Consider the following 27,090-nt stretch of genomic DNA (forward strand, 5'->3'; position numbering starts at 1 on the left):
GATTCTATCTAGGGACCAGGTGGCTAGAGATCCAACCCAGGATTCATGTGAGTCGATAAAGGGGACACCTGAGCCAGAGCCAGAGGGGTGAGAGGTAGGCATCTTCTGGGACAAAACAGCCCAAAGCCACACCCCTCAGCCATACTGATATGTTCCCTCACTCCTTGCCCAGACAATGGGGAGCAGGAGCCTGCAAGGCCACTGGAAGGACATGTACCTTGCTGAGTGACTTCACCTGCAGTAGTGGCATTATCCACTTCTCAGGCCCACACCCACACAAGACACAAGATAGGACACTCTCCATAAGTCCAGGCTTGGCCAGACCCCAGTGGAAAGGGTAGAGAGTGTCCTTTGGAGGGCGCTGCTCCTGCCCAGCTTTCTGGTCATAGCTCAGCACACTGTGAAGGTTAAAGGGAGAAGAGAGCTCGAGCGAGCAGGCGAGGGACCAGCCGAGCACAGACAGGCTCCTGGGGAATGTGCATCCATTTAAGGAAGGCTGCTCATCCTGCAGCAGCAGGTCTATATACAGTAAGGAGTCCCTTGCCTCCTGCTCTCGGGGGAGTGTCGCCCTCCACAGACACCAGAGCAAGGAAGGAGCCCCTCCAGTTCGGGTGAGCCACTCTGACAGGCCCCTGGGAGCCCTCATCCCTCAGGGCCCTACTCCGGTGGTCACCTGGTGGAGCTGTAGCTAGCAGATGAGGCCAGAGTCAGGAGTTAAATATGGCAACTCATATTTATTACAATTATGTACAGTCATATCTTATATTCTGAAATCTATACATGATCACATAAATGAACATGTGTTTCTCAGTGGGAAGGACAGACGTGGCTGTTGGTCAGGAAGGCCCTGCTGCCTGGCTCCACTGTAGAGGAAGAAGTACACCTGACCATGGAGTAGCCAGACCATGACACAGCAAGCGAGGGTGGTCTTGTGTGGTATACAGGACAACACGGCAGTGGGCTGGGGACAGGTGCCCAAGGGCAGCATCTGTCAGCCAGGACCTGGCTGTCGGGAGGCTGGGTCCTGGTAGGCCCACAAAATGAGGAGCAGGTCCAGGGCTCTGGCTTTTGGAACAGGCAAAGAAGAAGCCACAGGCCAGGCCAGGGCACCGTGGGAGAGAGCAAGACTGAGGGGCCATAGTTCCCCCTGCACTGAGGTGACAGGAGGCATGAGATGACATGAGCTCTGGCCATGCACGGTGTCAGGTAGTCAAGATACTCAAGGACACACCTGGACAAGACACCTGTCCAGGAAGGGGCTCGGCAGGGGCTTGAGCACAGGGCTCCGAGTCCAGTCCTCCGCCTGGCTGTGAGCAGCCAGAGTCACCAGGGCTGGGGCTGGGGGAGGGGTTTGGGAGGCTGGTGAACAGAAATGCAACCCCACACTGGTGCATCTGAGGACAGCCCCACCCCTACCTGGGTTGCCGGCCACCCTCATGGTGGTGGAGCCATAACACGTGCCCACCCGCCGCTGATGTCCTGGAAAGGCGGGCACGCAAGTGCCAGGCCTAGTCTCGCTCACTCTCGTTGCTGGCACCTTCTGGCCGCCGCAGCTTCTCTACCTGCTCATTGATCTGCCCGTCCCCGCCCCGCCGGTCCTCCCTCTGTACCCCAAGGACGTCCTCCTCCTCCTCCTCGTCCTCCCTGTCCTCCTCCTTCTTCTCCTCCTCACCCTGCACCTCCATCCTCACCTGACCCTTGACATCTACCACCCCCTCACCCTCTTCCTGGGGGCCCAGCAGGTGGTATGTGGCTGTGGAGCCCTCGGGGCTGTGGCTCTCCTTCCCAGGAGAGGAGGATGTGGATTCATTGCTGACAGGGGAGATGTCACTGCTGCTGTGGTGGTTCACGGCCGCGGGGCTGGAGGGTGATGGAGACTTCACTGGGATCTGCCAGGAGGGGATCTTCGGGGCTGATGGGGAGGGAGGGAACTGCCTCCTGGCAGTGGGAGAAGAAGAAAAGAAGTAGGCAGAGGTTGGTGACAGCATCCAGCTCCAGTGTCACGCACTCCCTGGTCCCTAAAGGCTCAGGGATAGGAGCAGCCTCTCCACAAGGCAGGGACTAAGGTCTCATTAGTCAAGCAGGACACGAGAAGTGCCCTGTGCTGACCCAACCCTGTCCTAATGCAGCCTCATACCGTCCCAGGTCGGGACCAACCCGGGGCATGCCCCCCCCCCCCCCCACTTAACCCCCTGTCCCCGCTCCACTCCTGGCAGTGTGGCTTAGAAGTCTTTGGCTACACAGGGAAAAGACAGGAGGCCAAAGGGGCCAAGGCTGGGAACCCAGGAGCCCTGGCTAGTGTGTCCATGAGTTCAGCCAAAGGCAGCAGTGGGGAACCCTGGCTACTGGCCAGGGGAGCAGAGGCAGGGAAGAGCAAAAGGTGATGTTGGAACCCTTTGCTGGAAACCTATGAGCCCACGCTTTGACCAAGGAAAAGCCAGCTCTCCATCTAGGCCCTGGGCCAGCAGCCAGCCCAGACGGATGCCCATTCCAGGACAGACCTGAGAAGTTAGGTCAGCATAATCATGGTTCAGAAATGCAGCTCTCTGACATGAGGGCCTGTTTCTGCAAAGTCGGAGAGGACAGGCCCTGCTGCTGTCCAGGACTGCGCCGCCTCACAGCACCAGTCCCAGACTCCGAGTCACAGACTCAGCCTTCGGCCCAGAGCCCACCAGGTGGTACCAGTGCCAGCCCTGCACACTCGTCAGCTACACAAATCACCAAGAAACTCTTGGTCCTTTTCCTGGCTTCAGTGTCACCACGGCCTGCATGTGTCCCCTGCCACAGAGTCAACTATCTTCTAGGAAAGCCAAAGACTTCTAAGAACAATCTGCCTGCCCTGCCTGGATTGCCCACATCTGTTATAGAGACCCATGTCTGTCCATCCATCTGTCCATCGTCCCCCCCCCCCCCTGAAAATCGTGATGTGGGAGGCTTTAGGAAGCATGCTCCTGTAGCCTGGGGTTATCTCAGCATCCTTTACCCCATCCTTGCCACCCCCATAAGGCCCACCTTGGGTGTCATGGTCTTGCCCCTGGGCAAGCAGACACACGCATGTCCAGACACAGCCTGCCAGGGCACGCTCAGGCAGACTGACTGCTCACTCCAGCTTCCTGGACAATGCACTTTCAGCTTTTTTGGCCTGGTCACTCCCAGTCAGGGCTACCCTGAGAACAATGTGCTGATACTACAGGGGTACCAGGAAGCTTCACAGGGACAGGACTGATTCTGCTGAGGCAAGCTCTCACACCCCGTAGCCCTCAGTGGGATGCTGTCTGAGACAAGGCAGCCTAGAGGGGTTTCATGCTCAGGAAGGAGTGGCCACCTCCAGAGGTCCCATGTCAGTAAGTGCCTGTGAGTTCTCTGCTTGCAGCCCCTGCTCTCTGCCAACGCTGTTCATCTCAGACAACGCTGTTCATTTAATGCAACTCTTATGGACACTGTCCCCCTGGTGTGGGCCCCTTAGGAGGGTAGGCAGGAGTGGCTGAGGTCAGGTTCAAGATCTTTAAGCTCCAGCTCAGTGAGGGGTCCTGTCCCACCTGTGACAGCCCACAAGCCACACTCCCACCAGGTTGACCCTGGACAAGACAGAGCCCTGAGCTCCCTCTCCTACCGATTCAAAAGAAGCCCTTTCAAGGAGTTGATTTCCGACTTGAGCTCATTGATATTCTGGGACTCCAAGATGCAGTTGGTTGATGTGGTGGCCTGTAAGTCAGAGCACAGGTAACATGGGTCACAGTGGTGCTGCACAGCCTGGGTCAGGGGTGGGCAACCTTAGGAGGGTCCTGGGTGGGGCAGCAGCCGCAAGCCATTCTGTGTCCTACTCTGCCATAATCACAGCAACCAGTGACAACACCCTCCAGTGAATAATCCCCAAACCCTGTCCAGGTATACAATGATGCCAAGAAGTCACTGTATGTTTGTAGGTGGCCTTACAGTGTCATGTGTAAATAACAAACAAGCCCTATCTCTCGCAGACACTGAGACGGTCCTAGTGGCAGGTGGCAGTGAGAGAGGCTGCTGTAGCCCTGAGAATCTTCCACTCTGGTTGACTATTGGATACTTCCACAACCACCACCAGTAAACACAAGCTATCTCAACATAATGCCTCCCCGAAACCAGCGCTAACCAGTCAGAGCTAACCAGTCAGCACTAACTAGTCAGGGGAAGCCATGGACAGAGGGAGGCTGGAGAGAGGCCTGGAGCGCCTGAGCTGTCTGTCTACAGCTCTGCCTTTAAGCAGGCCAAGATGGTGGCCTTACCCTAATGCAGCCTGTTCCTAGCTGAGACTTCAGATCTCCAGAGGTGTCCAAGGGTCAAGGAGGATGTCCTATCCCACTCAATCTAACTCATTCTTTGTGACAAATCAAGGCTGAGTGGAGAGAGGACTCAACCTTGTCCCCAAAGGGCAGGGGTGGGGCACCTTCCTATCCCTGAACCTTGAAGAATCACACCTTACTGTGTCAAGAGGAAAGGCTACGCAGCTGTCCACAGGTTGGGACTGTGGGTGGCCTGTGTGTTCAGGCCTGAGAGGCAGGAGGCTCTCAATTCACCAGGCTCTCCCCAGGCTGCCGAGGGGACACCCCTGGATCTCCCTTGTGGGCCATGGTTCCTGACATAAGGTGGGCCACTGTAGGCTAGCCTAGACAGCACATTGGGCACACCCTTTCGGGAAGAAACCTCTCAGCTGCCAGTCTCAGGAAGAAAGGCTGGGGCAGTCTGGAGGGAGCAGGGAGTGGTCAACGTCCTCACATCCATCCCAGAGGGTCCCTACCCCAGACCACCAGACAGCAAGGCCCAGGAGCCACTGTTCTGGCTTCTCTGAGACCTTGAGAGCTACAGCAGCCCATTAACAAGGGAGCAATTTCCACTCACCGGCCACAAAGGACTCAGATTTCCAAACGCACATGGTGCCAGATGCCAGGATTTAGAAATAAAACCTGACATCTGGGGCTTTTTAGCCAGTCTCTTTAAAAAACAGTTGTAGCAAACTCACAGGCTTCAGTTTTATGTAGGTTTTTAATTACTTAAAGCTCTTCTTTTCATTTTTTACAGTGCTCCAGTAGGAGTTTGGAAGGCAGATATAAAAACTTACATTACAGCTGAGAAAACATAGCTTGAATCTTTAGTTTACGGGGTAAGAGGAGTCCTCACACATCGTGGGCCTGGGTGCCAGGCCAGAGCCCCACTTTAGCAGGGACAGCAGGGAAAGGCTCTGTGGGGCAGAAGCTGTGGCAACTGTGGACTCTTCTAAACCACAGCAGCCCCCAACCAGCCAGCCCCCTCCTTAAAGGGCAACTCGAGGTCTTCATCTCATGCTTAGGACCTGAAAACAGTTTTCCAGTTTCCGGAATGGCTGTTGGCCACTGGCAGGCCACAGATCTGAATGATAACAGTCAAGTGGGGGCCACGCTGCCTTCCTGCCTGCTTTATAGTGGCCTGGAGGGGACATAGCCCAGCAGTGGTAGCACCCAGCCACCTGAGCAGGAAGTGAGACAGCCTATGTGTAAAATGGAATGGACACTGGAAGAGAGCTTCTAGGGACCTTCCTCACAACAAGGACTCTGGCCTCCAGCACAAGTGCAAAGATGTTCCATTTCCTGGATCTGCAACCCAGCTGTGCAGAGTCTGGTCAACACTCCTAGGGGCAGCTCAGGTGGGCCCGACCCTTCAGAGAACCCCAGGGACCCCACTGATGCTGCCTCTCAGATCCCTGCTATCCAAGATGGTGCTTTGGGGATGATGCTGTCACACCCAAAGCTGAGGACCTGAATCCTGGGCTCTGGCTGGTACCAGGTAACAAAGTAGACACTGTCACAGCTCCATTTTACAGACAAAGACTCAGAATGTGTAAGTAACTTCCTGTGGTCTAACAGTTAGCAAATGGAAGAGGGAGGACTTTACCCCAGATAGACTGATCTCTCAGACTGCTGCTGAGCAGACTGCTTCAAATCTAGGCAGCAAGGCATGGGAAGCACTGTAGTCAACCCTAGGAGACTCTAATTCCTTTCAGATCATCTGACCCCAGGATTCTGGGTCTAGAGACTGCCCACTGCAAGGTGAGCACAGCACCTTAGGCAGAGTGGGAACAAGTCAACTACCCATGGTGCACTTCTCTGTTGTCTCGACTCTTCCTTGGCTAGACTGTGACCTACACCCAGCCTGCAGGGGCATGCCTGCCATCAAAAGTCCAGCAGCATCAGGGGGTGGCTGTCCATCCCTGCTGTCAGGAGGTGGTATAGAAACAGGAACATCGCCCCTGATGGCTCCAGACTACACCAATGCAGTGGTGCCTGCTTCTCTAATGAGATGGATAGAGTCGGCCTCGGAGGTGCCCCCCCCCCCCCCCAGGACAGAAGATGGCAAGCGGTGGACAGCAGGCCCACAGAAGACAGTGTATAGGTGGAGGACCAGGGCTTAGAGTTAAATGGACCAGACCTTGGCCTGGGAACCCAAGGGCCCAAAGATAAGTACCTTGGCAGCGGCCAGCTCATGGGCCAGCTCTTGGACCTTCTGCTGCTGCTGTCTCAGTAGCTCTTGGACAGAGGCCAGTGTTGTCTGTACCTGAGTCACTAGGGAAGAAAGCGTTATGTCTGGTAAGTCAGCGCCCAAGGTCCCCTCCTCGCCCACATACCTGCAAGCTGCCTGCCTCCCTGCCACGTGTAATTTATCTGTAAGCCCCTGCCCCCACACCCAGATAATTTATCTGTGCCTGGGGTGAGCCACCCGCACTATGTGTAACCTCTGGGGTTTCTACTTCATCTCTCCATTGTGTGCTTGTCCATGGTCAACAGCATATCCGTCCAAAGCCTCTCCCCTCTAATTACACCTGGCTGTGATGTGCCTGGCTCTCTAGCTCCCACCATGCTCCAATCGTTCACCTCACTGGCCTCACAGTGTCCTTGGATGCTCTAGGACAGCTTCAGTCCCAGGAAGGCTGAGGCTCAGGTCTCCGCCAAATCCAGGAATGCGAAAGGACAAGCCTCATCTGTGGTGGTTTTCCCACTCTGTCCTGCCCCACCGAGGATTTGCCAAGGCCCCAGTACCTGTTGGGACCTGTGACTCCTATGTCCCTGCCTCCTAGGAGCAATGGCCCATGGGACAGATGAATTAGAGCATTTCCAGACAGCTTTGCACAGGTGCCAGTGAGGAACAGAGACTCCTGCCGGGGACAGGTGGCTCTCTCCCCTGCCCAAGGTTTAGATTCGCAGTTTCCACTTAGTAAACAAGTTCACAAAGGGAAGAAGCACCTCTGCCACAACAGGTCCCAGCTAATCTGGGCCATCACTGGGGCAGCAGGTACTGAGAGCCATCCGTGTGGAGTCGATAACAGAGGAGGTGGCAGGGGTCCCGAGAACCACAGTAATTACAGACTCTCTTGACCCTGCATTGGATTCTTCGAGGGAAGGGGGAAAATCACTGAAAACCCCCCTGAAAACCTCATAGAAGCAGAAATTAAAAATGAACTTTACAGCCCTTAGAAAGGCTGTCATTTTATTCCCCTTATTAATATTCTGAGGTTGGGAGCCTTTCCGTAAAAACATAATTAATTGAGGCCGCGCCGACAGTAAACAAGCAATTTCAAATTAAACCGAGATGACGGCGGCTTCATTTGCAAATGTGAACAGATTCTCAGAGCAGATAAATGAAGTCACCACAGAGTGGAGACGAGGGAGAGGGAGGGGCCGAAAGGGCTGCATGAGGGGCTTGGAGGGGTGACTTGATGGAGTCATTAATCTTTACCTGTCTGGGCCACGCTGACACTCAGTTCGGAGAGACTCGCCGCCATCCTCTCCAGCTGCTTCCTGTCCTCTTGGCCTCCCAGGATAAGGGGCAGCAGGTACTTCTGCAAGAAGGGGCCAGGTGAGGAGGTGGCCGCTCTGGTCTCTCAAATCCCACCACCCAACCTGCCCTGATCTTCTGTGGGTCACTCCAGTCCCAACACACTCCACACTAGAAAAAAGGGTGCTTGAAAAAGTTACCAGGCTGCAGTAATGGCCTCGTAAGAACTTCTCTGGGGGGAGAAAGGACAAAGACCAAGAGAAGGTGAGGAGGAATTGTGTGTGTGTGTGGGGGGGGGGTAGCATGGGCCAGGCCAGACCTCTGAGCTGTCCCCAAGCTCGGGAAGGTCTCTCTGTGAGGGAGATCTCACCCTTTCACTCACTTTTCTTACATATAGATTTCTACGACGCTTTCCAATTCTACTTGAAAAGTTCTCAGTCTGCAGAGGACATGCCAGACACTGACCCCATGGTGGCGTCTGGGGAGGGAGGAAAGCAGCTTTCATTGTCCCCTTTCTGAATCTAACACTTGAACTCTGTGAATGAGGCAAACTGCCTCACCCACTCAGAAGCAGTATTAGATCTGCATAAACACAACATAACTGGAGAAACTAGAGGAAAAGCAACAGACTTCTGGGATTGCTGATCTTCTGCGGTGGGGATAAGGCACACACTTCGGAAGCCTACTAAAGAGGGCACCTTGGACTCTTCTAAACATCAGAAGGGACTTTCTTCACAGAAGGAAGCCAAAACAGCCTAGGTCCTCCCAGAACTGAAAACAGGGCAGAGAAGAAACAGCCCCAGGGACCCAGAAAGCCAAGGCTGTTGACTGCCGGGCCATCAGACAACAGCATCTAGGACCAGCCTCCCCAGGGGCACAGCTGGTGATCTGTAGGGCTTGGGACAAGGATGCACAGGGGTTGGAGGTAGCAGGTGTTAGGAGAAGAGAGAGAGAGAGAGCCTGTGCTTTACCACCAAGCACTCTGGGACCTGGAGACCTTCTTACTCCCCAGTCTAAGGGGCAAGGTCTACCAGCCTGCAGGGCGCTACCCAGAGAGATCTTAGGTTTTTCAGTCTATTTGGGTTCCAGACAGGAAAAAAAAGAGGGACGGTTCTCCATTATGGGTTCTATACTAGGGAAGAAAAGCAGGTCTCACAGGGGTTTGTGGGAGAACTCATTTCAAGAGAGACTCAGAGTGAAGCTCGTCATTTAGCATATGCACAGAAGCTGTTTCTATTTTGCAAAGTGCTTTGCAGCCACAGTGTGAGTTATTACCCACAACTGAGCGGAACTCATCAACTGCAGCCTGACGTTTTCTAAGTATAAAAGTCAAGAAATTCTCAGCTGCATAACCAACTACCCCCCATTCCTGAGGCCAGAGCCCATGAGTGGGGAGTGCTGCCGCTGCTCTGGCTAAATCTCTGTGCCTGTACAAAGCAAGACAGCCCCCCACTTTTTTAAAACTTAAAGAATACTACCAGCAGATGTGGAAGACATTTTTGTGTCACCATTGTAACCAACATTTCAATGTTTCCTTTCTTTTTAAAGCAGGCTGGTGGCCAGAGCTCCATGGAAACAGATGACAATCTCTGTGTCACATCTGAACCAAGGTGCCACACCTCCAGTTCTCTTGGAGGGTGGGGGCAGGCGATGGGACAATCACATGCTGTTCACAGGATCCTGGTACTTGTGAACTCTGTGTTGGTGCCTGTCTGCAGCACCTGAGAAGGCCTGCCCCATACGAGAGGCACCACACCAGCTGAGAGGGGAAGTCCCAAGCCTGCCCCAACACTTGGCTTCTGAATTTCTGCATAGGAATTTCTTATTCCTGCAACAGACACTGCACTGGAAAGTTATATTCCACTACAACTCTGTCATTAGTTACTGTGTGAGGTCAAACACTTAGACTCCCAGAATGCACAGTTTAAACACATTTTATGGGCTGAAAGTCACACTGCAAGCCTGGGGATTCAGTAGGGTCCTTTAAAAAAAAAAAGTCACCAAACCAGGGTGGGTTACTCAGAGACCTCAGAAGAGAACACAGCTTCTCTCCGGGGTAAGATGGCTGTGGGGCCATCCTGGCTGTGCATCTTGTAGACTATTTTCTCCAGATCAAGGCTGGGCCTTTCCACTGCTATCATGAGAGAAAATGTTTGTTTAGTACCTTCAGCTCTGCTACAAGCTTCAGCTCTGCTTATGAGGGCTGACTCACAAGCCCAGGGAAAATCCCACGTTTATACAGATGCTACCACAATCCACAGAAAACAAGAAGTGGGCTCCCTGAGCTAGTTGTAAATACCAGGGTGGAACAAGGGCATCTGAGGGGCTTCCCGAGAGCCAGCAGGCAAGGGGCCAGCAGCACTCCAGCACTGTCCTGAGGATAGATTCCCACCTTCACTGCAACCCCGGGACGTCGACAGATGCTGTAAACCATCACACTGGGAAGATGCGTGCACACACCTGACCTACTGAGCAACACAGTGCTCCTGTCCACCTTCAGTGTGCCCAGAACACTTCACCTTCAGTGTGCCCAGAACACTTGCTAGAGCAGCTGGGCACAACTGTCAAAACGGAAGCCTCTCTCAGCTCCTTCACTGAGTGTTGTACCCAAAGTGAGACTATGGACATGGGTAGGCACACTTTCACACCATTGCAAAGTCAAAGACCGTCTGTTCTAGCCCAGTCTTACAGATAGACCTGGACTCTGGGACAGAGTCGGGTTCAACACATTCAGCTATGCTCCAAAGTCCAAGCTCTTTTTCTTTTTTCTTTTTGGTTTTTTGAGACAGGGTTTCTCATGTAACTTTGGAGCCTGTCCTGGAGCTCACTCTGCAGACCAAGATGGCCTCGAATTCACAGAGATCCACCTGGCTCTGCTTCCCAAGTGCTGTGATTAAAGGCGTGCATCACTGCCACCCAGCGAGTCCAAGCTCTTAACCACTAGGCTGTCCTGTCTCTCAGATGTACATACTTCTCACTGATACTAGGCACTGCTCTAAATACCTGACTTGGCCTTTTAGGTCAAGCTACAGGGGGTGGGGTGGGGTGCGGTCCAGGGCAGAAAGCTGAAGCAGCAGTACATGCCTGCGTGCCTTCACGTTTCTCCTGCTCTGCTGCCTCCTTCCACCATAGTTACTGTGCTCTAGGGCTGAGCATCCACTGAGTACAGTGCCTCTGTAAGTAAGCCAGGGGCCAGGAGAGGCGGCTGAATGCCACAACACTCTGCAGCCTCTGGGAGGCAACTTACCTTGTAGAGCTGGTGAAAGCCAAATGCAATTCCCGCCATGATGATGGCCAAGGCACCGTAATCTCGCCACCGGGAACCTCCAGGGCCTAGCGGTAGGAAAGAAGAAGAAAGCTAGGACAAGTCTCCAGGATCCCTCCCTAGGAGTGGGAGTGTCTCAGTTAGCAGGCAAGTAGAGATACACAGCTGTAGAAAGCAGCATGTGACCCTCAAAAGGGTCGATCAGCTCTGCCTTCTCTTCTTCCCAGGCTCCCAGAAGCATCTGCGTCACTTGAGAGGGGAGTGACCTGACCATGAGATGCTGGGTAGAGGTATCCAGCTGTGAGCTGAGTGTCCAGCCTTGGGGGTCAGATGGCAGAAGTGATGTGAGGACCTTTGGCCTGGCCTATGAGGTCAGAGAACAAAGGATCATTCTAGAGGCTAGTATGTGCACACTACACAGAGGGATAAACCAAGGCCCACAGTGATCTGGGCCTCTCTGCTCTGCTCACTCCTCAGGCTCTGAAGACACAAGTCTGCAAAAGACTAAGCAAGGCACCTTCTGAGGTGCTAAGGGGCAGGGCCAAGGCCTGTGTCCTGGTGGTCAGATTGGGTGGGGTGAGGAAGACAGGTCACCCCCCACCCAAGCACTAGCCCACAGCAGTGGGGTGGCAGTGAAGGATTTGAAAGAGGAAGTGCCACAATCAGAACTCTGTATTTTAGGAGAACACCGGGCTAGCTCTGGGGCCAGCTAGAAGCAGGAGACACTTTTGCAAGGCCATGGAGGTGAAAACAGCCAGTCTAGATCAAAGGTCAAGGAAGTCTGAGAAGGAGAATTTGCCATTTTTTTTGAGGAAGTGGACTGAGCATCCAGTCCTCACCTCAGGGCAGGCTCCTGACCAAGTTCACCGACCAGCTCAACCTTTACTGTGTTCTTCCTTTCTGGAACTGTGATCTGAAAACAGTAAATGGAAAATTCCAGAAAGAAACGACCCACAGGCTTTAAACTGTACACCATTCTAAGTAGCATGATGGAATCTGAGCCATCCTGCTCTGACCTCCCCAGGACTCCACTTAGCTCTGTCCAGTGTATCCACACTGTATATGCTACTTGCCTATCACACACTGATTACCATTTTGACTCTCAGACTGACTGTCTCAGTATCTCAGCACGGAGTTTCAGTGAGCCTTACTTAAAAATAGCCTTAAAGCATAAGGGCAGAGATGCTGATAATTTGAATCTGCCTAAGAAAAGCCTAAGCATTTCCCTTAAGAGCAAAAAACTGAAAGTTCTCAATAAGAAAAAAACAAAACAAAACAATGCTGGGCTATCAAGATCAATGATACAGCGGGATATGGAGTATGCCTTGTATCATAGCATACTGCCATAGTTACACTCTATTATTGCTCCTCTTACCATGCCTAATCTGTAAGGTAAATGCTATCCAGTCTCAGGCTTCCACTGGGGTCTTGGGATGTGTCCTCTGGGGCGAAGTTCCCACAGTTCCAGGTAAGAATCTACTTGCATATGAGAGGTGGGTTCTCTACTATTCCAAGAAGGGTTCATGAAGGGCTTGGGTATGTAACCTGGCCTGCCTTCTCCAGGCCTCTGGAACAGAGGTCAGTGGGCCTCCTCTCAGGGGCTCTGTCAAGAGGAAGGACAGAAACCACAGTGGGCACACTTGGCAGTCATGGATGAATCAAGGTACTGTGCCCAACAGGCTGAGAGGAAAGCTGCCTTCCTCCAAAGCTGAGTCTAGGAGCAAGGAGGGTTAGGAGCACTGTGGGTCCCCTCGGGAGGGCTGTAACCAGCTTTGGTGCTTCAGAGAGCTCTCCTGCCTCTCCCTTCCCTCTCTGCCCATGCCTGCAAGCTCACTGAGATACCTGCCATCATCTGCTGTCTCAGGACAAAGCAGAGGAACGGGACCTCATGCAGACTTAGTGATGGGACATAGGCATGTGACCCAGCCAGGAAAGCCAAGCACCCCACGACCTCCAAGAAGGTGAGGGCCACACCCCTCCTATTTGGACTATTAAACAGTGCTCTCAAGAGGCAAGAGGGGATTGAAAGAACTCATGGAGTCTACATGGGATTCCCCAACATGGCCCAGCTCATCTTGGTCATAAAACTGCAATTAATATGATGGCTTCTCCTAGCCTTCAACTCTCATTTTCTGTTTTACATATTCTGATTCTGACAAGACTCACAGTCTAAGAATCAAGCAGCAGAAGTCAGTGTCCTGTACAGAGGCATTCTCTGTCACCAACAGCCACTGTCCATATGTTATTCTTGCAGAGAATGTTTATACATATGTAAATCACGAGGTGCATGTCTGAGTCTCCTCTTTCCCACAGCAGTCTGGTACCCCATGGAACCTCCCTGCTGACACACAGATCCCTCTCCGATCTGTAACTGCACCACACACACTGTAGACCTGTGTCGGCTACCACACAGGCCATCAGAAAACCTGAGGTTTCATGGGTCAGAGGCAATGTGTGGTATGACTCCCTCCATAGGGCTCTGCAAATCCATCCACCAGCCAGGCATTCAGCATCTGTCAGATGTAGATGCTGCCAGTCTGGCAGCAGCAGAGGATGGTGCTTTGCTCTGCTTCTGATGGGCACCCATCTTATTTTGTGAGCATTTCCTCTCGGCACAGTGGATGCTTTCCATCTTCCTACTCCTCACTGTTGAGAGACTTTCTTACATGGCGTGGATACTAGTCCTTTGTTACAACAAACATAAATACTTCATTTCTTTCCTTTTGGTTCTCCTTATGGTCCGAAGTGGCATGCAAATGGTGTGTGTGTGTGTGTGTGTGTGTGTGTGTGTGTGTGTGTGTGTGTGTGTGTGTATTTGTGTTTACAGACATTTGTCAATGTGCTCTGGGGTTTGTGTTAGGGTTAACAAGGATGTCCCTACTCTCTGTCTGGACTACACTGTGATGTCCAGTGAGGTGGTCACATCTGAAAAGACCACCCCATGAAGGCAAGGGCTGCACTGCCTGTCATGGACATCCCTGTGTGCTGCCCTCTAGTCCCACAGGAGACTCTGCCAGCCCTCCCAGTTGGCCCCTGGAATGCAGTCTCTGAGTCCTGCATGGATCTTTCCATTGCTCCTTCTTTCTCTTCTAGTCTGCTTGGCTCTTCATGCCAGATGTAAAATCCAACCTCTAGTGAGGGAGAATTCCATTTTTAGGAGAAAAATGTGTTGAAAGAGTGACCTTGCCACTCTTTGAGAGGGTCCCTTGTTCCAGAGGGACATCTGTTCATGAAACCCGAATCCCCAGGGAATACCTCCCCATGGTGCTGCAATCAGCAAACCACATTCACCATTAACTCTCAAACTGCCACTGGCCACTGAGTATCTACAAGAAGGCAACTGTACTAGGCTGGCAAGTCGAGCAGACCTCAAGTCTGCTGAACCAGCTGCTTCCCCACAGGCACACCTCCCATGCTTGGACAAGCGCAACCTCTTTCTGCTGACATCGAGATCCTGTGGCCCAGCAGCCTCCAGAGTTTGAGATCTGGGAGCTCAGACCCTGCACAGCTGTGCACCATGCAGGAGCTCTGCCCTCCCCAGGCCCGAGAAACACCTGTAGTTCCCTGCCAGCTCACCCTTCACCCTCACTGCTGTAGCGTTCCTGCCAGGCTCCCGTTAAGAACATTTTATTGCCCCCTGGTTTTCATTATTAATGAAAAGGGACCGGAATGATCTTTCCTAAAGTTCAGAGAGTCTATAAAGACTAGAAGCTGAAATGCCATTTTACTCGTTTTAGAGATATGTGATACAATTCTGTCTGTGGCAAAATGAAGAGAGAAAAACTCAGATGCAAAAGCCTCTTCTGCATAGCATGGCTTCAAGGGTAAGAGACTCCACCAAAGCAGTGCACACTGGCTCCCACCTCCAGTCCTCAGCCTCTGTCTCCTGCCCACTCTGAGTCACTGCATGCCCCAGTGTCTGAGGGCAGCAATATAAGGCCAGCAATTTGATGGCTCCATGTGGGAAGGAAGATAGAAAAAGCTTTTTGAAAAATGACTGCATTTATTTACCTACTTACATGTGTGGAGGTCAGAGGACAACTTTCCTGAGTCTGTTCTCTCCTTCACTACATGGGTCCCAGGGATCAAACTCAGGTCATCAGATTTAGTGGCAAGAGCCTATACCCACTGAGCCAGCTTCTCGACCTGAGTAAGCTATACAACTGGGGCTAGAGACATGGCTTAGTGGTTATGAGTACTTGCTGTTCTTCCAGAGGATATGAGTTTTGTCTCCAGCATCCACATAGCAGCCTACAACTGTCTGTAACCCTAGTTCCAGGGTACCTGATGCCTCTGCCCTCCAAGCGTACTGCACTAATACACACACACACACACACACACACACACACACACACACACACACCCCACAACACATAATGAAAAGTAATATAAATAAATCTTTTTTTTAAAAAATTGCAAAAGCCTCTTCTGCATAGCATGGCTTCAAGGGTAAGAGACTCCACTGAAGCAGTGCACACTGGCTCCCACCTCCAGCCCTACTACCAGGTAGCATGGTCATACTCGAAAGCCAGGATTTAGGAGGCTGAGACAGGGGGATAACAAGCTGGAAGGTAGCCTGGGCTACCTGACAAAAGTGAGAGTGAGAAGGCTAGGGAGAGCAAGGTCAAGGCACCCTGCTTCTCTCAGACCCTGACCATTGATGGCTCTTCCCCGAAGGCTCCATCACCCACATGGGGGAAGGGAGGGCCCCACCATCACCACAGCCCTGGGGGCTCTGTAAGGACATGGGACAGCAGTGATCATCCTAAACGCAGGAGCATCTCTAGGATGGGGACTCTAAGACACAGGAGGGGACAAACTTGTGAAATTTGACACCCCTGTCACTGTCACACACTGCACTCTGAAGCAGCCTGGGCGCTGATGGGCACCTGAAGGTGTCTGCTCAGAGGCTCAGGACGGGGGCAGCTGTCGGGACAGTGGCCATGGTGGCAGAGAAGCATCTCCAAGGCCCTGTAGCTATTCTCTGAACACCAACAAAAGCAACACTGCCAGGTTCTTTCGCTCTATCCAATCAACAGCGGAATCCTCTTAGCACACGGAAGGGACAAAAGCAGGCAGGAAGACACAGAAGACTGCAGGTAGGGACACGGGCAATTCGAACCGAGGAGTACGCTCTCACCGGCTCATCAGCAACAGCCCTGGAACTCGGCATGTGATCACTCTGCTGAGACAATATACTCCAGTGACTGCCCTTGGGAGGCTGGTGGCCCAAGCACAGGGCAGGTCAGTGCAGACCTCAGCTAGACAGGCGGACTTCCCTCCTTGCTCATTGGGGCTGGAACCGTGGCTCTACAGTGGTGGGCCAAGCTGCTCAAAGCTGCCTGCCAGCTCCACTCAGAAGCCACCCTGAACATTCAATGTCATGACAGGCTCACTCAGCAGGACCCTGGACAAAAGCCAGTCCACAAACCAGCACCTGCCATGGTGTGGAGTCGCTGGGCCTTTTGCACAGACAGCAACTGAAGGTTCTGCAGACCAAGCTAAGCCAGGCTGGCTGCAGCACAAGGCACAGAAGCACCTGGCTGAAGATGGCCAATGTGGACAGAGGGAGAACTGAACCTAGAGGCCAGCATCTACAGTGAGACATCACAGCTCTGCACACAAGAAGCGAGCAGCTCAGACAGTTCAATTTTAGCTCTTCTACATGATGTGGATTTCTGGCAGCTTATTATATACTGGGCATGTTATGTCACATCTGAAGGCAAAGAACCTTGAGACTAAGTCGCCAAGCAGCAGTCACAGGCAACAGATCCCAGGCCTGGCTTCACATGCACTTCCAATGCATTTTTCATGGGCCTGTGATGCTACTGGTGTCATCTGTAGGCAGGAAGGATGGTGAGCAGTATGTCCACACCCCCTCATCACAGCTGAAGACCTCCAAGCTCTGAAATCAGGTTCAGTGAAATCAGATGCTCAGAGGCTAACCCAGGAGCTGAAGACCAACTCAGGCAACATGGGGATGGGGTCTGGACAAGCAGAACCAGGCCTGGAGGGACAGCTCAGGGCAGAGCATATGCCTAGCATCGATACCTTAAACAAAGAAAAGAAAAGCAAGCTGTGGTGACTCATGCCTGTAGTTTAATCTTTGAAAAGATGAAGCTTGGCTTGAGTTTGAGGCCAGTCTAGACTACAGGATTAGACAGCTCTCTCTCTCTCTCTCTCTCTCTCTCTCTCTCTCTCTCTCTCTCTCTCTCTCTCTCTCCCCACACACACACACACACACACACCAGCCTAATTTAAAAGAATCCAGAAGAGTTCAGAAATAGATCATGTTGATGACTAACTGATTTTTAACAAAGAAGCCAAGGTCACCCGTGGGAGAAAGGACAACCGTGAGACAATGGTGCTGGGACAAGGGACAGTCCACAAGAAAAAGTCAGGAGTTCACACTGTATGCAGAAGTTAACGCTACAGGGGCCACACATCGGCAAAGAACAAAAAACTATACAGATTCCATATGGAAACAGAAAACACACAAGTCAAGGCTTGGAACAGACAAAGACATAAAAAGTATGGGCCATAATGTTATGAGATATTTGTACACTGTGTGAAGATGTATTGTAGTGATTGGTGTAATAAAAAGCTGAATGGCCAATAGCTAGGCAGGAGGTATAGGTGGGATTTCCAGGGAGAAAAAGGAAGAGGAAAAGGAAATCAAGACACAGGGGAGACACCAAAAACATATGAAGGGAGATGGACATGTAGAATGAAAGGTAGAAAGTCATGAAGCAAAATGTTGATTAATATAAATGGGTTAATTTAAGTTATAAGAGCTAATTAATGGGGCAAGCCTAAGCTAAGGCCTAGCTTTCATAATTAATGATAAGTCTCCGTGTCATTATTTGGGAGCTGGCTGGTGGGACAGAGAAAGACTTGTTATACCGTAAAAGTCAAAACACTAAAAAAAATGGATGTCAACAAAAGGCACCATTACAAAAATGAAAAGGTGAGTCACAGGCTGGGAGATGGTAGATGCAAACAGGGGTACTAGATATAGACATGGTCTAACAACTCAACAAGGCCGCTTTGAAAAGGGCAAAGAATGTGAGAGTTTCCATAAAAGGTAAAGGAATGACCAGTAAGAACCTGAAAAGAGGGGGCTGGAGAGGAGACTCAGTAGTTCAGAGCATTATTCTTGCAGAGGACCCAGGTTCTGTTCCCAGCACCTACATGGAGACTCACAACTGTCTGTAACTCCAGCCCCAGGGGATCTGATGCTCTTTTCTGTCCTCCACACCATCAGGCACACATGTGGTGCACAAATGTACACAAGAGCAAAACACTCATACACACAAAAGTAAGTAAAAACAATTTAAACCTGAAAATATGCTTGGCATCATTAGTCTCCCTATGAAATGCAGAATTAAAACTACAGTGAGGTTCTGTTACACAGATGTTAGGACGTCTAAACTTAAAACCTAGAACACCAGATTCCAGCAAGGATATGTGGAACTGTCAAACAAACAAACAAAACCCCTAAATCTCTCCTAATGGGAGTCAGTGAAGATGGCCTAGGAGGTAAAGACACTGGCCACCAAGTCGTCCCAAGTTCAGTCTTCAGAACACAGACAGTAGGAGAGAATTGACTTGCTCTTTGATCTCTACTCCATGGGACCCCCTATGACATAATCCCCCCCCCCTCACACACACACACACACACACACACACACACACACACACACACACAAACACACACGTTGGGGAGGGGATGAAATCTGGGTCAACTCTGAAAGTGTCTATGGTGATAAACCAAGCACAGAAACTACACACATGTAACTGACCATAAATGAAGTCTGTGAAAAGGACCAGCTGTAGTGACAAGGCATAGATTGGTATTAACAGGAATGAGGCATGGGGATAAAGGCACAAAGAAGCTCTTTAGAAGAACAGAAATTACATACACCTCTTTAGAAGTTCCTACATTGTGATTGGTGTGATGGTCGCACAAATAAAGTGAGTTATAATTTATCAAATAGGATACTGAAAACCCAGGACTCTTACTGCATGCATGTTACACCTCAGAAAACTGATTAGAAAGAAAATAACTAAGATCCAGAAATCAGAAACATGGTATCCAGCAATTCCACACTAGACACTGTCCATCCAAGCATGTGTCCATGGAAGATCTGCACACCAATGCTCCCAGCAGCATTATATGTGTCAGGCAAAACGTCCAATAGCACAGCTCAGCAGTAGAGTACCTGCCAAGCATACACAAGGCTCCAAGACCAACTCACGCTATGCAAAAAAAAAAAAAACAAAAACATGAGCAGGAGATCACCTAACTGTCCATCAACTGGTGCACAAAATAAGGACCATTCATACAATGGAATACTAACCAGTAATGAAAAGGAACACTTCAATGTGAGTGAACCTCAAAACCATTAAGCTAAGAAAAAGAAGCCAAGCATAGAAATCACCTACTCTGTAACTCTATTGACCTAAAATGCCCAGAAGAGCTGAATTTATGGTAATGGAAAGTAGACTAGTGATTGCCTGGGGATAATGGTAGGAACAAGGATTAATAGTGAATGGGTCCAAAGGGCCCTATAAGAGCATAAGAATTCTCTAAAGCTGGTCAATGACAATGGTTGTTCTCAGTTGCGTTACTAAAACCCATTGTATTTGTACACCTGAAATGGATGAGTTTTGTGATATATAAAATATACTCCAATAGTTCTTAAAAAAATTATTTGAGGGGCTGGTGAGATGGTTCAGCAGGTAAAGATGCTTGCTGCCAAGGCTGATGACCTGAGTTCAATACCCAGAAGCCACAAGATAGAAGGATAACTAACTTCTACACGTTGTCCTCTGACTTCCATACATGTACTGTAGCATGTATATGCACACAGGCGTGCACATACATGTTGGGGAATATTATTTTATGGTGTGTTACTTTTGTTTACATCGCATTTGTTTAACTCTGTGAAGCTGTGTAACTGTGCCTGTGTAAAACACCTGATGGTCTAATAAAGACCTGAATGGCCAATAGGAGGCAGGAGAAAAAATATGTGGGATTGGCAGGCAGAGAGAATATATTGAAGGAGAAATCTGAGAGAAAAAAAGGAGTAGCCAGAGAAGGAGGAGAACTCCAGGAGCCAGCCACCCAGCTATGTTGCAAGCCACAAAGTAAAGGTAAGATTTACAGAACTAAGAGAACAGGAAAAGCCCAGAGGCAAAAGGTAGACAGGATAATTTATGTTAAGAAAAGCTGACTAGAGTAAGAAAAGCTGACTAGAAATAAGCCAAGCTAAGACTGGGCATTCATAATTAAGAATAAGCCTCCATGTATACTTATTTGGGAATTGGGTGGCAGGCTCACCAAAAGAGCAAAGACAAACAACATTTTGGCTAACCAACCTGGGGATCTTGAATTTCCATAGGGCCTGAGAAAGCCTGAAAAGAAAAGAAAAAAGAAAAGAAAAAGGACAGGGCTCCTTTAAGAGGCATTGCTGTTCACCCAAGTGTGCTAAATAAAGCAAGCTAAGTAAAAAATGCTTGTGGCAGCACGCAGGTATGAGCTTCCTATACATAGCTAGGAAGGTTGAATGCAGGTCCTGGTCAGACAAACCTCCTACCAGCCTCGAGTTTCACGCTTGGTTTTCATGACCCAAGGAGCAGGTGGAGCCAGCTGAGAGCCAGGTGTGGAGGATCCAGGTATAGGTTAGTAATTTAAGGGTTTGCTCATAGGGTCAAAAAAGGCTGAAGATACACAATAAAAAGAGGTCCAGATGGAAAAGCTCTGAACAGGTTATACTGTGTTTTTACAATGTGCATAGGCTTAAGAAAAGAAAAAGGGTATAGTCATTGAAAAGAATGAAGTTTAAAAAAAATAATAAAATCTTTAAAGAGAAAGTAAAAGTAATAAAACAAAAAGCCACATAAGATAAGAAATATACAGGGAGTCTGAATCCTGTATGTTATTGTGCTGATTTTGAAATTTTTGATTGTTGAAAAGCAAAGGACAGCTGCCAAGAGACCTGGAATTGAAAGAGGGACTGTTGAAATAAGCCAGCCTATATACTTCAGGAATGCCTTAACTTTTAAAAAGTCAAAAAAGTGTATTTGTCAAATGGAAATAAAAAATGTTTTGGAGTTTTGTTCCCACAGGAGATGAGAGGATGTGGATTCCTTCAGGGTTAATATGGGTCAGGTTTGATCAGGCGAGACCTCTTGAATCTTGACAGGTGATATCTATCAGCAATGGTTACTGTTGGTCTTCCCAGGACTTGGCCGTTATCTCAAATTTTCTCTCTGAGACCCTAAAGATACTTTGTCCACAAACAGCAGGAAGCAGTTTGGAGAAAACTATACTCACATTTCCAAGAGTTAGGGGGTGGGGGTGGTTTTGGGTTATTTGGTGGGCTATGGATGTTTATTATCATTTAAGGGAATATAGTATATTGATACAAATTTAAAGCTATTTTTGTTGCACTGTATATATGTTTCTACTCTTGTTTAAAGGACTTTTGTATATTGATATAAATTTATGGTAATTTTTGTTACAACATATTATATATATGTGTTTCTACTCTTGTTTAAGGTATGTACCTATGCAGTTCATTTAAAAATGTAAGATAAGGGCTGGAGAGATGGCTCAGAGGTTAAGAGCACTGGCTGTTCTTCCAAAGGTCCTGAGTTCAATTCCCAGCAACCACATGATGGCTCAAAACCATCTGTAATGAGATCTGGTGCCCTCTCTTGGCATGCAGGGATACATGGAGGCAGAATAGGCAGAATGTTGTAGACTAAACAAACAAACAAACAAACAAATAAATCTCTTAAAAAAAAAAAAAAAAGCCAGGCGGTGGTGGTGGTGGTGCATGCCTTTAATCCCAGCACTCAGGAGGCAGAGGCAGACAGATCTCTGTGAGTTTGAGGCCAGCCTGGGCTACTAAGTGAGTTCCAGGAAAGGCACAAAGCTACACAGAGAAACTCAGTCTCGAAAAACCAAAAAAAAAAAAAAAAAAAAAGTAAGATAAAGTCCTAGTTTCTGAAAGCTATTATTATAAATTATATAGGATAATCAAGAAACATATGTTAGTCCTTTATAAACAACCAAATTTGTATGTGTTAGGTATGTTTTTTTAGGTTAAAAAGGTATATTTTAGATAGGTAATCTTCAAATACTTCAAAGACCTATAGAATATGGCATTTAAAACGTTTTGTTCATTTAAAGTTTTTTATGACATTGAGACACATCTGCTCCTGGCAGCACCAGTTTACTTCAGAGAAGATGGGCATTGAAGAAACTTCTTATGGAGTTTGCTTTCATTGTGGCAATGTTATCACTGGGCAAAAAAACTGTTCTTGCCTTTGACCGCTGACAATGTGCTGCGCAGACTGGACACGCAGGACACAAAGGAAAAAGAACTGTTGAACTTTACCAAAACAAAGTAGGCCAGTCTTCAAAATTCCTGCTTCACAGAAGAGTCTGTCAGATATTCTACAGGACACAGAGAAAAGTGACTGATGAACTTTGCCAATACAAGGCAAGAAAGTCCTTCAAATTTCTTGCTTCACTGAGAAGTCTGGCAGATACTATGGGCTTGTAGGCTGAAGATGGATGCCCCAATATTGCAGAAGGACCTCTGGGTGACTGTCCAGGCAGTCAGATGTCTCTGTCATGGCTAGAGTTATGCAAGTTGTTTCCAATGCACCTTTTGTTTACTTAAATAATATCATCCTTCTGGGGTCTTTGATGGAGTTGAAGAGTAGATAGTTATAGTAGTAATTTTCTTTAGTTATGACAGAGAGTAAATTAGGTATAAAACTTTAGATTCATTAAGATAGGATAGATAATGGAGTATTTTCTTTTAATTTGCCAGACACAAATGAACTGGAATTCATTACATTGTGAATGCAATCTTTAATTGGTAATTGTTCTTTTTGTATACAGTCTTATTATGTTAAAGTTAAAGCCTTTCATTTTTTATATAGACAAAAAAGGGGAAATGCTGGGGAATATTATTTTAAGGTGTGTTACTTTTGTTTATGTTGCATTTGCTTAACTCTGTGAAGCTGTGTTACTGTGCCTGTCTAAAACACCTGATGGTCTAATAAAGAGCTGAATGGCCAATAGGAGGCAGGAGAAGGATAGGCAGGGCTGGCAGGCAAAGGGAATATACAGAAGGAGAAAACTGGGAGGAAAAAAGAAGCAGCCAGAGCAGGAGGAGGACTCCAGGGGCCAGCCACCCAGCCACACAGCAAGCCACAGAGTAAGAGTAAGATTTACAGAAGCAAGAGAACAGGAAAAGCCCAGAAGCAAAAAGTAGCCAGGATAATTTAAGGAAAGTTGGCAAGAAACAAGCCAAGCTAAGGCCAGGCATTCATAATTAAGAATAAGCCTCCATGTGTGATTTATTTGGGAGCTGGGTGGCAGGCCCCCCAAAAGAGCAAAAACAAACCACAACACATATACATATACACTTTTAAAATTAATGATAAATAAAATGAAAGAACACTGAACTCAGAGCTGGCTGCAGAGTGACAGACTGACACAACAGGGCTCATCCCCAGCACCACAGAAAAACACCCTTTCTAGAAGAAAAGACCATGATGGCGAAAAGGGGTAGGTGTAGGTGTATGCCAAAAGGTAATGCAAAAAGGCCAAAAGGTCTTTTCTCTCCCCACCAAGATGGTACCAAGTTCAAAACATCAGACCTTTCTCCCTTTAAGTGCAAGGCAAGAGAAAAAAGGACTGATGATACATCTATCTGACAGAGGACACAAGATGAGTAACAGGTAGATGTGTCCCAAAAGATGTGCAGAGGACCAATTAGCACGTGAAGGCACTGAATCTCAGCAGATACCATGGAAAGGGAGAGCGGACTAGCAGAAGTAAGCCCTACACACACACTAACATCGCCAATGCTCCTACCAGAGATCACCAGCTGCTGCCAAAACTGAGGCTGCTGGTGGGAAGCTGACACAGGACAATCACTTTGGAAAATGGTTTACCAGTTTCTTATAAGGTTAAACATACACTTAACATACAAACCAGCAATTCTCCTCCTAGGCATTCACCCAAGAGAGATAAAAGCACACAGAGACTTGTACATGAATGTTCACAAGAGTTTTATTTATAATGGCTAAAAACTGGAAACGACCCAAAGTCCATCAGCTGCTGAAATGGATAAACAAACAGCGATACATACTTCCATACAGTGGGATACAGCTCGGTAATAAAATGAAGCAACTTCACACACACACACACACACACACACACACAGAGAGAGAGAGAGAGAGAGAGAGAGAGAGAGAGAGAGAGAGAGAGAGAGAGAGAGAGAGCGCAACCTGGATGTATCTCAGTACTATGCTGGGCAGAGAGACCAGACTAAAGTGTGCATGCCATATTATTCCATTTATACAAAACTCAGGAAAGAAAGATCTAACAGGCAGCAAGAAAAAGCAGAGCAATGGTTGCCCTGGAGGCAGGATGGGGCTGGACTGACTGGAAATGGGGCACAAGGGAACCTTTTGGGGTATTGGAAATGTTCTGCAATGTAGTGATGGTCACACTCAAAACTCAAATGGTGCAATTACAATGGGTGCATTTATTTCGTGTAAACTACCCTCAATAAAGATCTCTCTCTCCCTCTCTCCCTCCCTCCCTCCCTCCCTCCCTCTCTCTCTCTTCTCTCTTTCTCTCTCTCTCTCTCTCTCTCTCTCTCTCTCTCTCTCTCTCTCTCTCACACACACACACACACACACACACACACACACACACCCTGTTCAACGTTTTTCAAGAAGTTAGTAGTGGCTGAGAACAAAACTCAACAATGCAGGTGCTAAAAGTTTTCCCCAACCCGTTAGTGGCTGAAATCAAGGGGGGAAATATGACCTCAGGATTCTAACACAGGCTGAAAATCCACGCCTGATAATGCTGGACACATACAAAAGAATCTTAATATTTAGACATTATAAAGAATGATAATGAAGTAGCAAGTCCTAACCTCCTAATATGCCGGCTGAACCTTTCTAAATACCATAGCACTAGCCACCAGAGCCTGCCCAGGCCCAGGTAATAGCACCCTGAGTCTAAGCATTCATGTCAGCTCTAACAACACCTTGCTGGGCACAGATGATAAGGACAGCAGGAGCAACTTGGACAGGCATAGCCCCCAACGTCTGCCCTCATTTGTTAGCCTCTTGTAGATGGAAAGATGATACAACCATGCTCCTGTCAGCAAGGAGAGGATAGAGAGGATATAGCAAATCCTAGGTGTCCTTGGGAGGTAGCTGGTCCTTTTCCTTCCTGTAGGTTGGTGGTGGCAGATGGGGCACTTAGGGCTGGAGCAGGTGGGCAGGACAAAATGGATGCCAGCAAGTTGTCAAGGATGCAGACCTGGGTCCCTTAAGACTACAGAGCCTCCATGGTGAGCTAGATGCCCTATATTTGGGTAGCTGAGAAAATCTATTTTCTGAAATGTAGCCTTGACTTAGTGACATGCAAAGCCAGTTCAAGCCTCATCCTTTCAAGATCTGAAGACCACCATTCTGGAGTTGCAAACTGTTGTTCCTGTACACTGAAAGGAAACTGTCAAGATCATTGCTGCAGAGCACAGAAGTGGCTAGTCATCGCTGTCCTTCTCCAAATGCCAGGGACCTCCTGAAAGCAAGCCTGTCCCTTGCTGTTTCCACAGCTTGCCCAGAAGAGCCTACATGGACCGAGCATGAGAATGGTCTGGCTGAAGGGCACTGTCGTCAGGCCTTACTTCTCAATTCTCAAGCACATTTCCACCACACTTCACCCAGGACACAAGCATTTCTAGACATCTGCTAAGTCAGAGCCTCAGGTCATTAGAGTTTTTAAAAAAGCCTCAGGACTCCTAGGCTAATAGAAAAGACACTATAATGAATATTTAAGGGCAGTGTGGTGGGGAGCAGGGGATTGCGAGAGCCACAGGGCAAACTCCATCAGGTCAGAATGAAGCCCTGGAAAGATGCCCTGAAGGAGTGGACAGAGGACTCCACTGTGGGGAAAAGCAAAGTGTTGCTGGACAAAGATAACAAGGAGGGCAAGGGCGGCTCAGGCAGGCATACCCCCCTATGTCCATCTCTGAAACAAATGACTCCAACATCAGTCCAAAGACATTTCTTCCAATAGACAAGGCAGCTTCAGAAGCGGCTGGCTATCACATGTTGCTGGTCATCCTCTGTCAGTGTGATTCAGTGTGATGGCTTAGCTGTCTTTATTTTTTTTCCATGCCTCCCCCAGCATGCTCCAGCTTCTCAGATCACCCGGAGATCCTTGAGGTCTTCGTGTAGTTTCTTGTCTTGGCGCTCTTGTCCATCCTGTCAGAACACTGAACCTGTCACCCACGGGGTCAGTGAAGCATTTGCTCTCAGGAGCGCCCCTTCCTGCTTCTGCACCAGCCTCCTCCCTGGTCCTGCCTCCCAGGCACTGACATGCTGGCTTAACTGTCTTTCCCCTAGACAGGGGCAACTGCAGGGAGCAGTCAGGCTTGTGCTATGGTTAGGCGCTTGCTCCCTGGTGATCTCGGGAGGTATCGAGAACATCAGTCTAGAGAGACCTTCAGCCACCAAGGGGTGACGTAGGACCCCACCCCCTTCCTCTCTTTCCTGTTGTCTCTGGACATGACACGACTAGTTTCTCTCTGCTGTATGTTCCCCGACATTGTCACCCAGCACCCACAACCAGAGAGCCCAAACCACCAGGTCAACCAATCACAGACAGGAACCATATGCCTAAAATAACCTTTTTCAAAGTTGACTGTCTCAAGCCTTAGCAATGGAAAACTAACAGATCTTGTTAATGACCTTTTTGTCCCAGAGGTCTAGCACTGTACCTGATACCTGGGAGTTACTCAATAATGAGTGCTTGCTCAATGCATTAAGATAATGTTACTAAATAGGGCTGAAGCAGACACAAACTGGGGAGAATGCTCTCTCAGGACTCCCTGCCAGTTCCAGGCAACTAAAGCTCGGGCCAGTCTCTAAAGGGTTCCATTGTCCATCCAAGACGAGGACAAATGCTGAAGCCCAGTATCACCCCAGAA

General features: G+C 49.0%; 1 protein-coding gene across 2 annotated transcripts in view; it reads right to left on the reverse strand.

Annotated features, from left to right (window-relative positions):
• Nucleotides 1-714: 714 nt before the first annotated feature.
• The window catches only part of Pex14 (peroxisomal biogenesis factor 14), a 149,950-nt gene continuing 123,574 nt past the window's right edge, over nucleotides 715-27,090 (reverse strand). For both annotated transcript variants that reach the window (XM_036179458.1, XM_036179457.1), the window contains 5 exons: nucleotides 11,030-11,115; nucleotides 7,744-7,846; nucleotides 6,475-6,572; nucleotides 3,614-3,705; nucleotides 715-1,938 (listed from right to left, as the gene is read on the reverse strand). In XM_036179458.1, coding sequence (XP_036035351.1) covers nucleotides 1,509-1,938; nucleotides 3,614-3,705; nucleotides 6,475-6,572; nucleotides 7,744-7,846; nucleotides 11,030-11,115 — 809 coding nt within the window. In that variant the 3' untranslated portion in view covers nucleotides 715-1,508. The remainder of the gene's footprint in view (nucleotides 1,939-3,613; nucleotides 3,706-6,474; nucleotides 6,573-7,743; nucleotides 7,847-11,029; nucleotides 11,116-27,090) is intronic.

Source organism: Onychomys torridus, chromosome 2, assembly GCF_903995425.1.
Source record: "Onychomys torridus chromosome 2, mOncTor1.1, whole genome shotgun sequence".
In the NCBI taxonomy this organism is placed as follows: domain Eukaryota; kingdom Metazoa; phylum Chordata; class Mammalia; order Rodentia; family Cricetidae; genus Onychomys; species Onychomys torridus.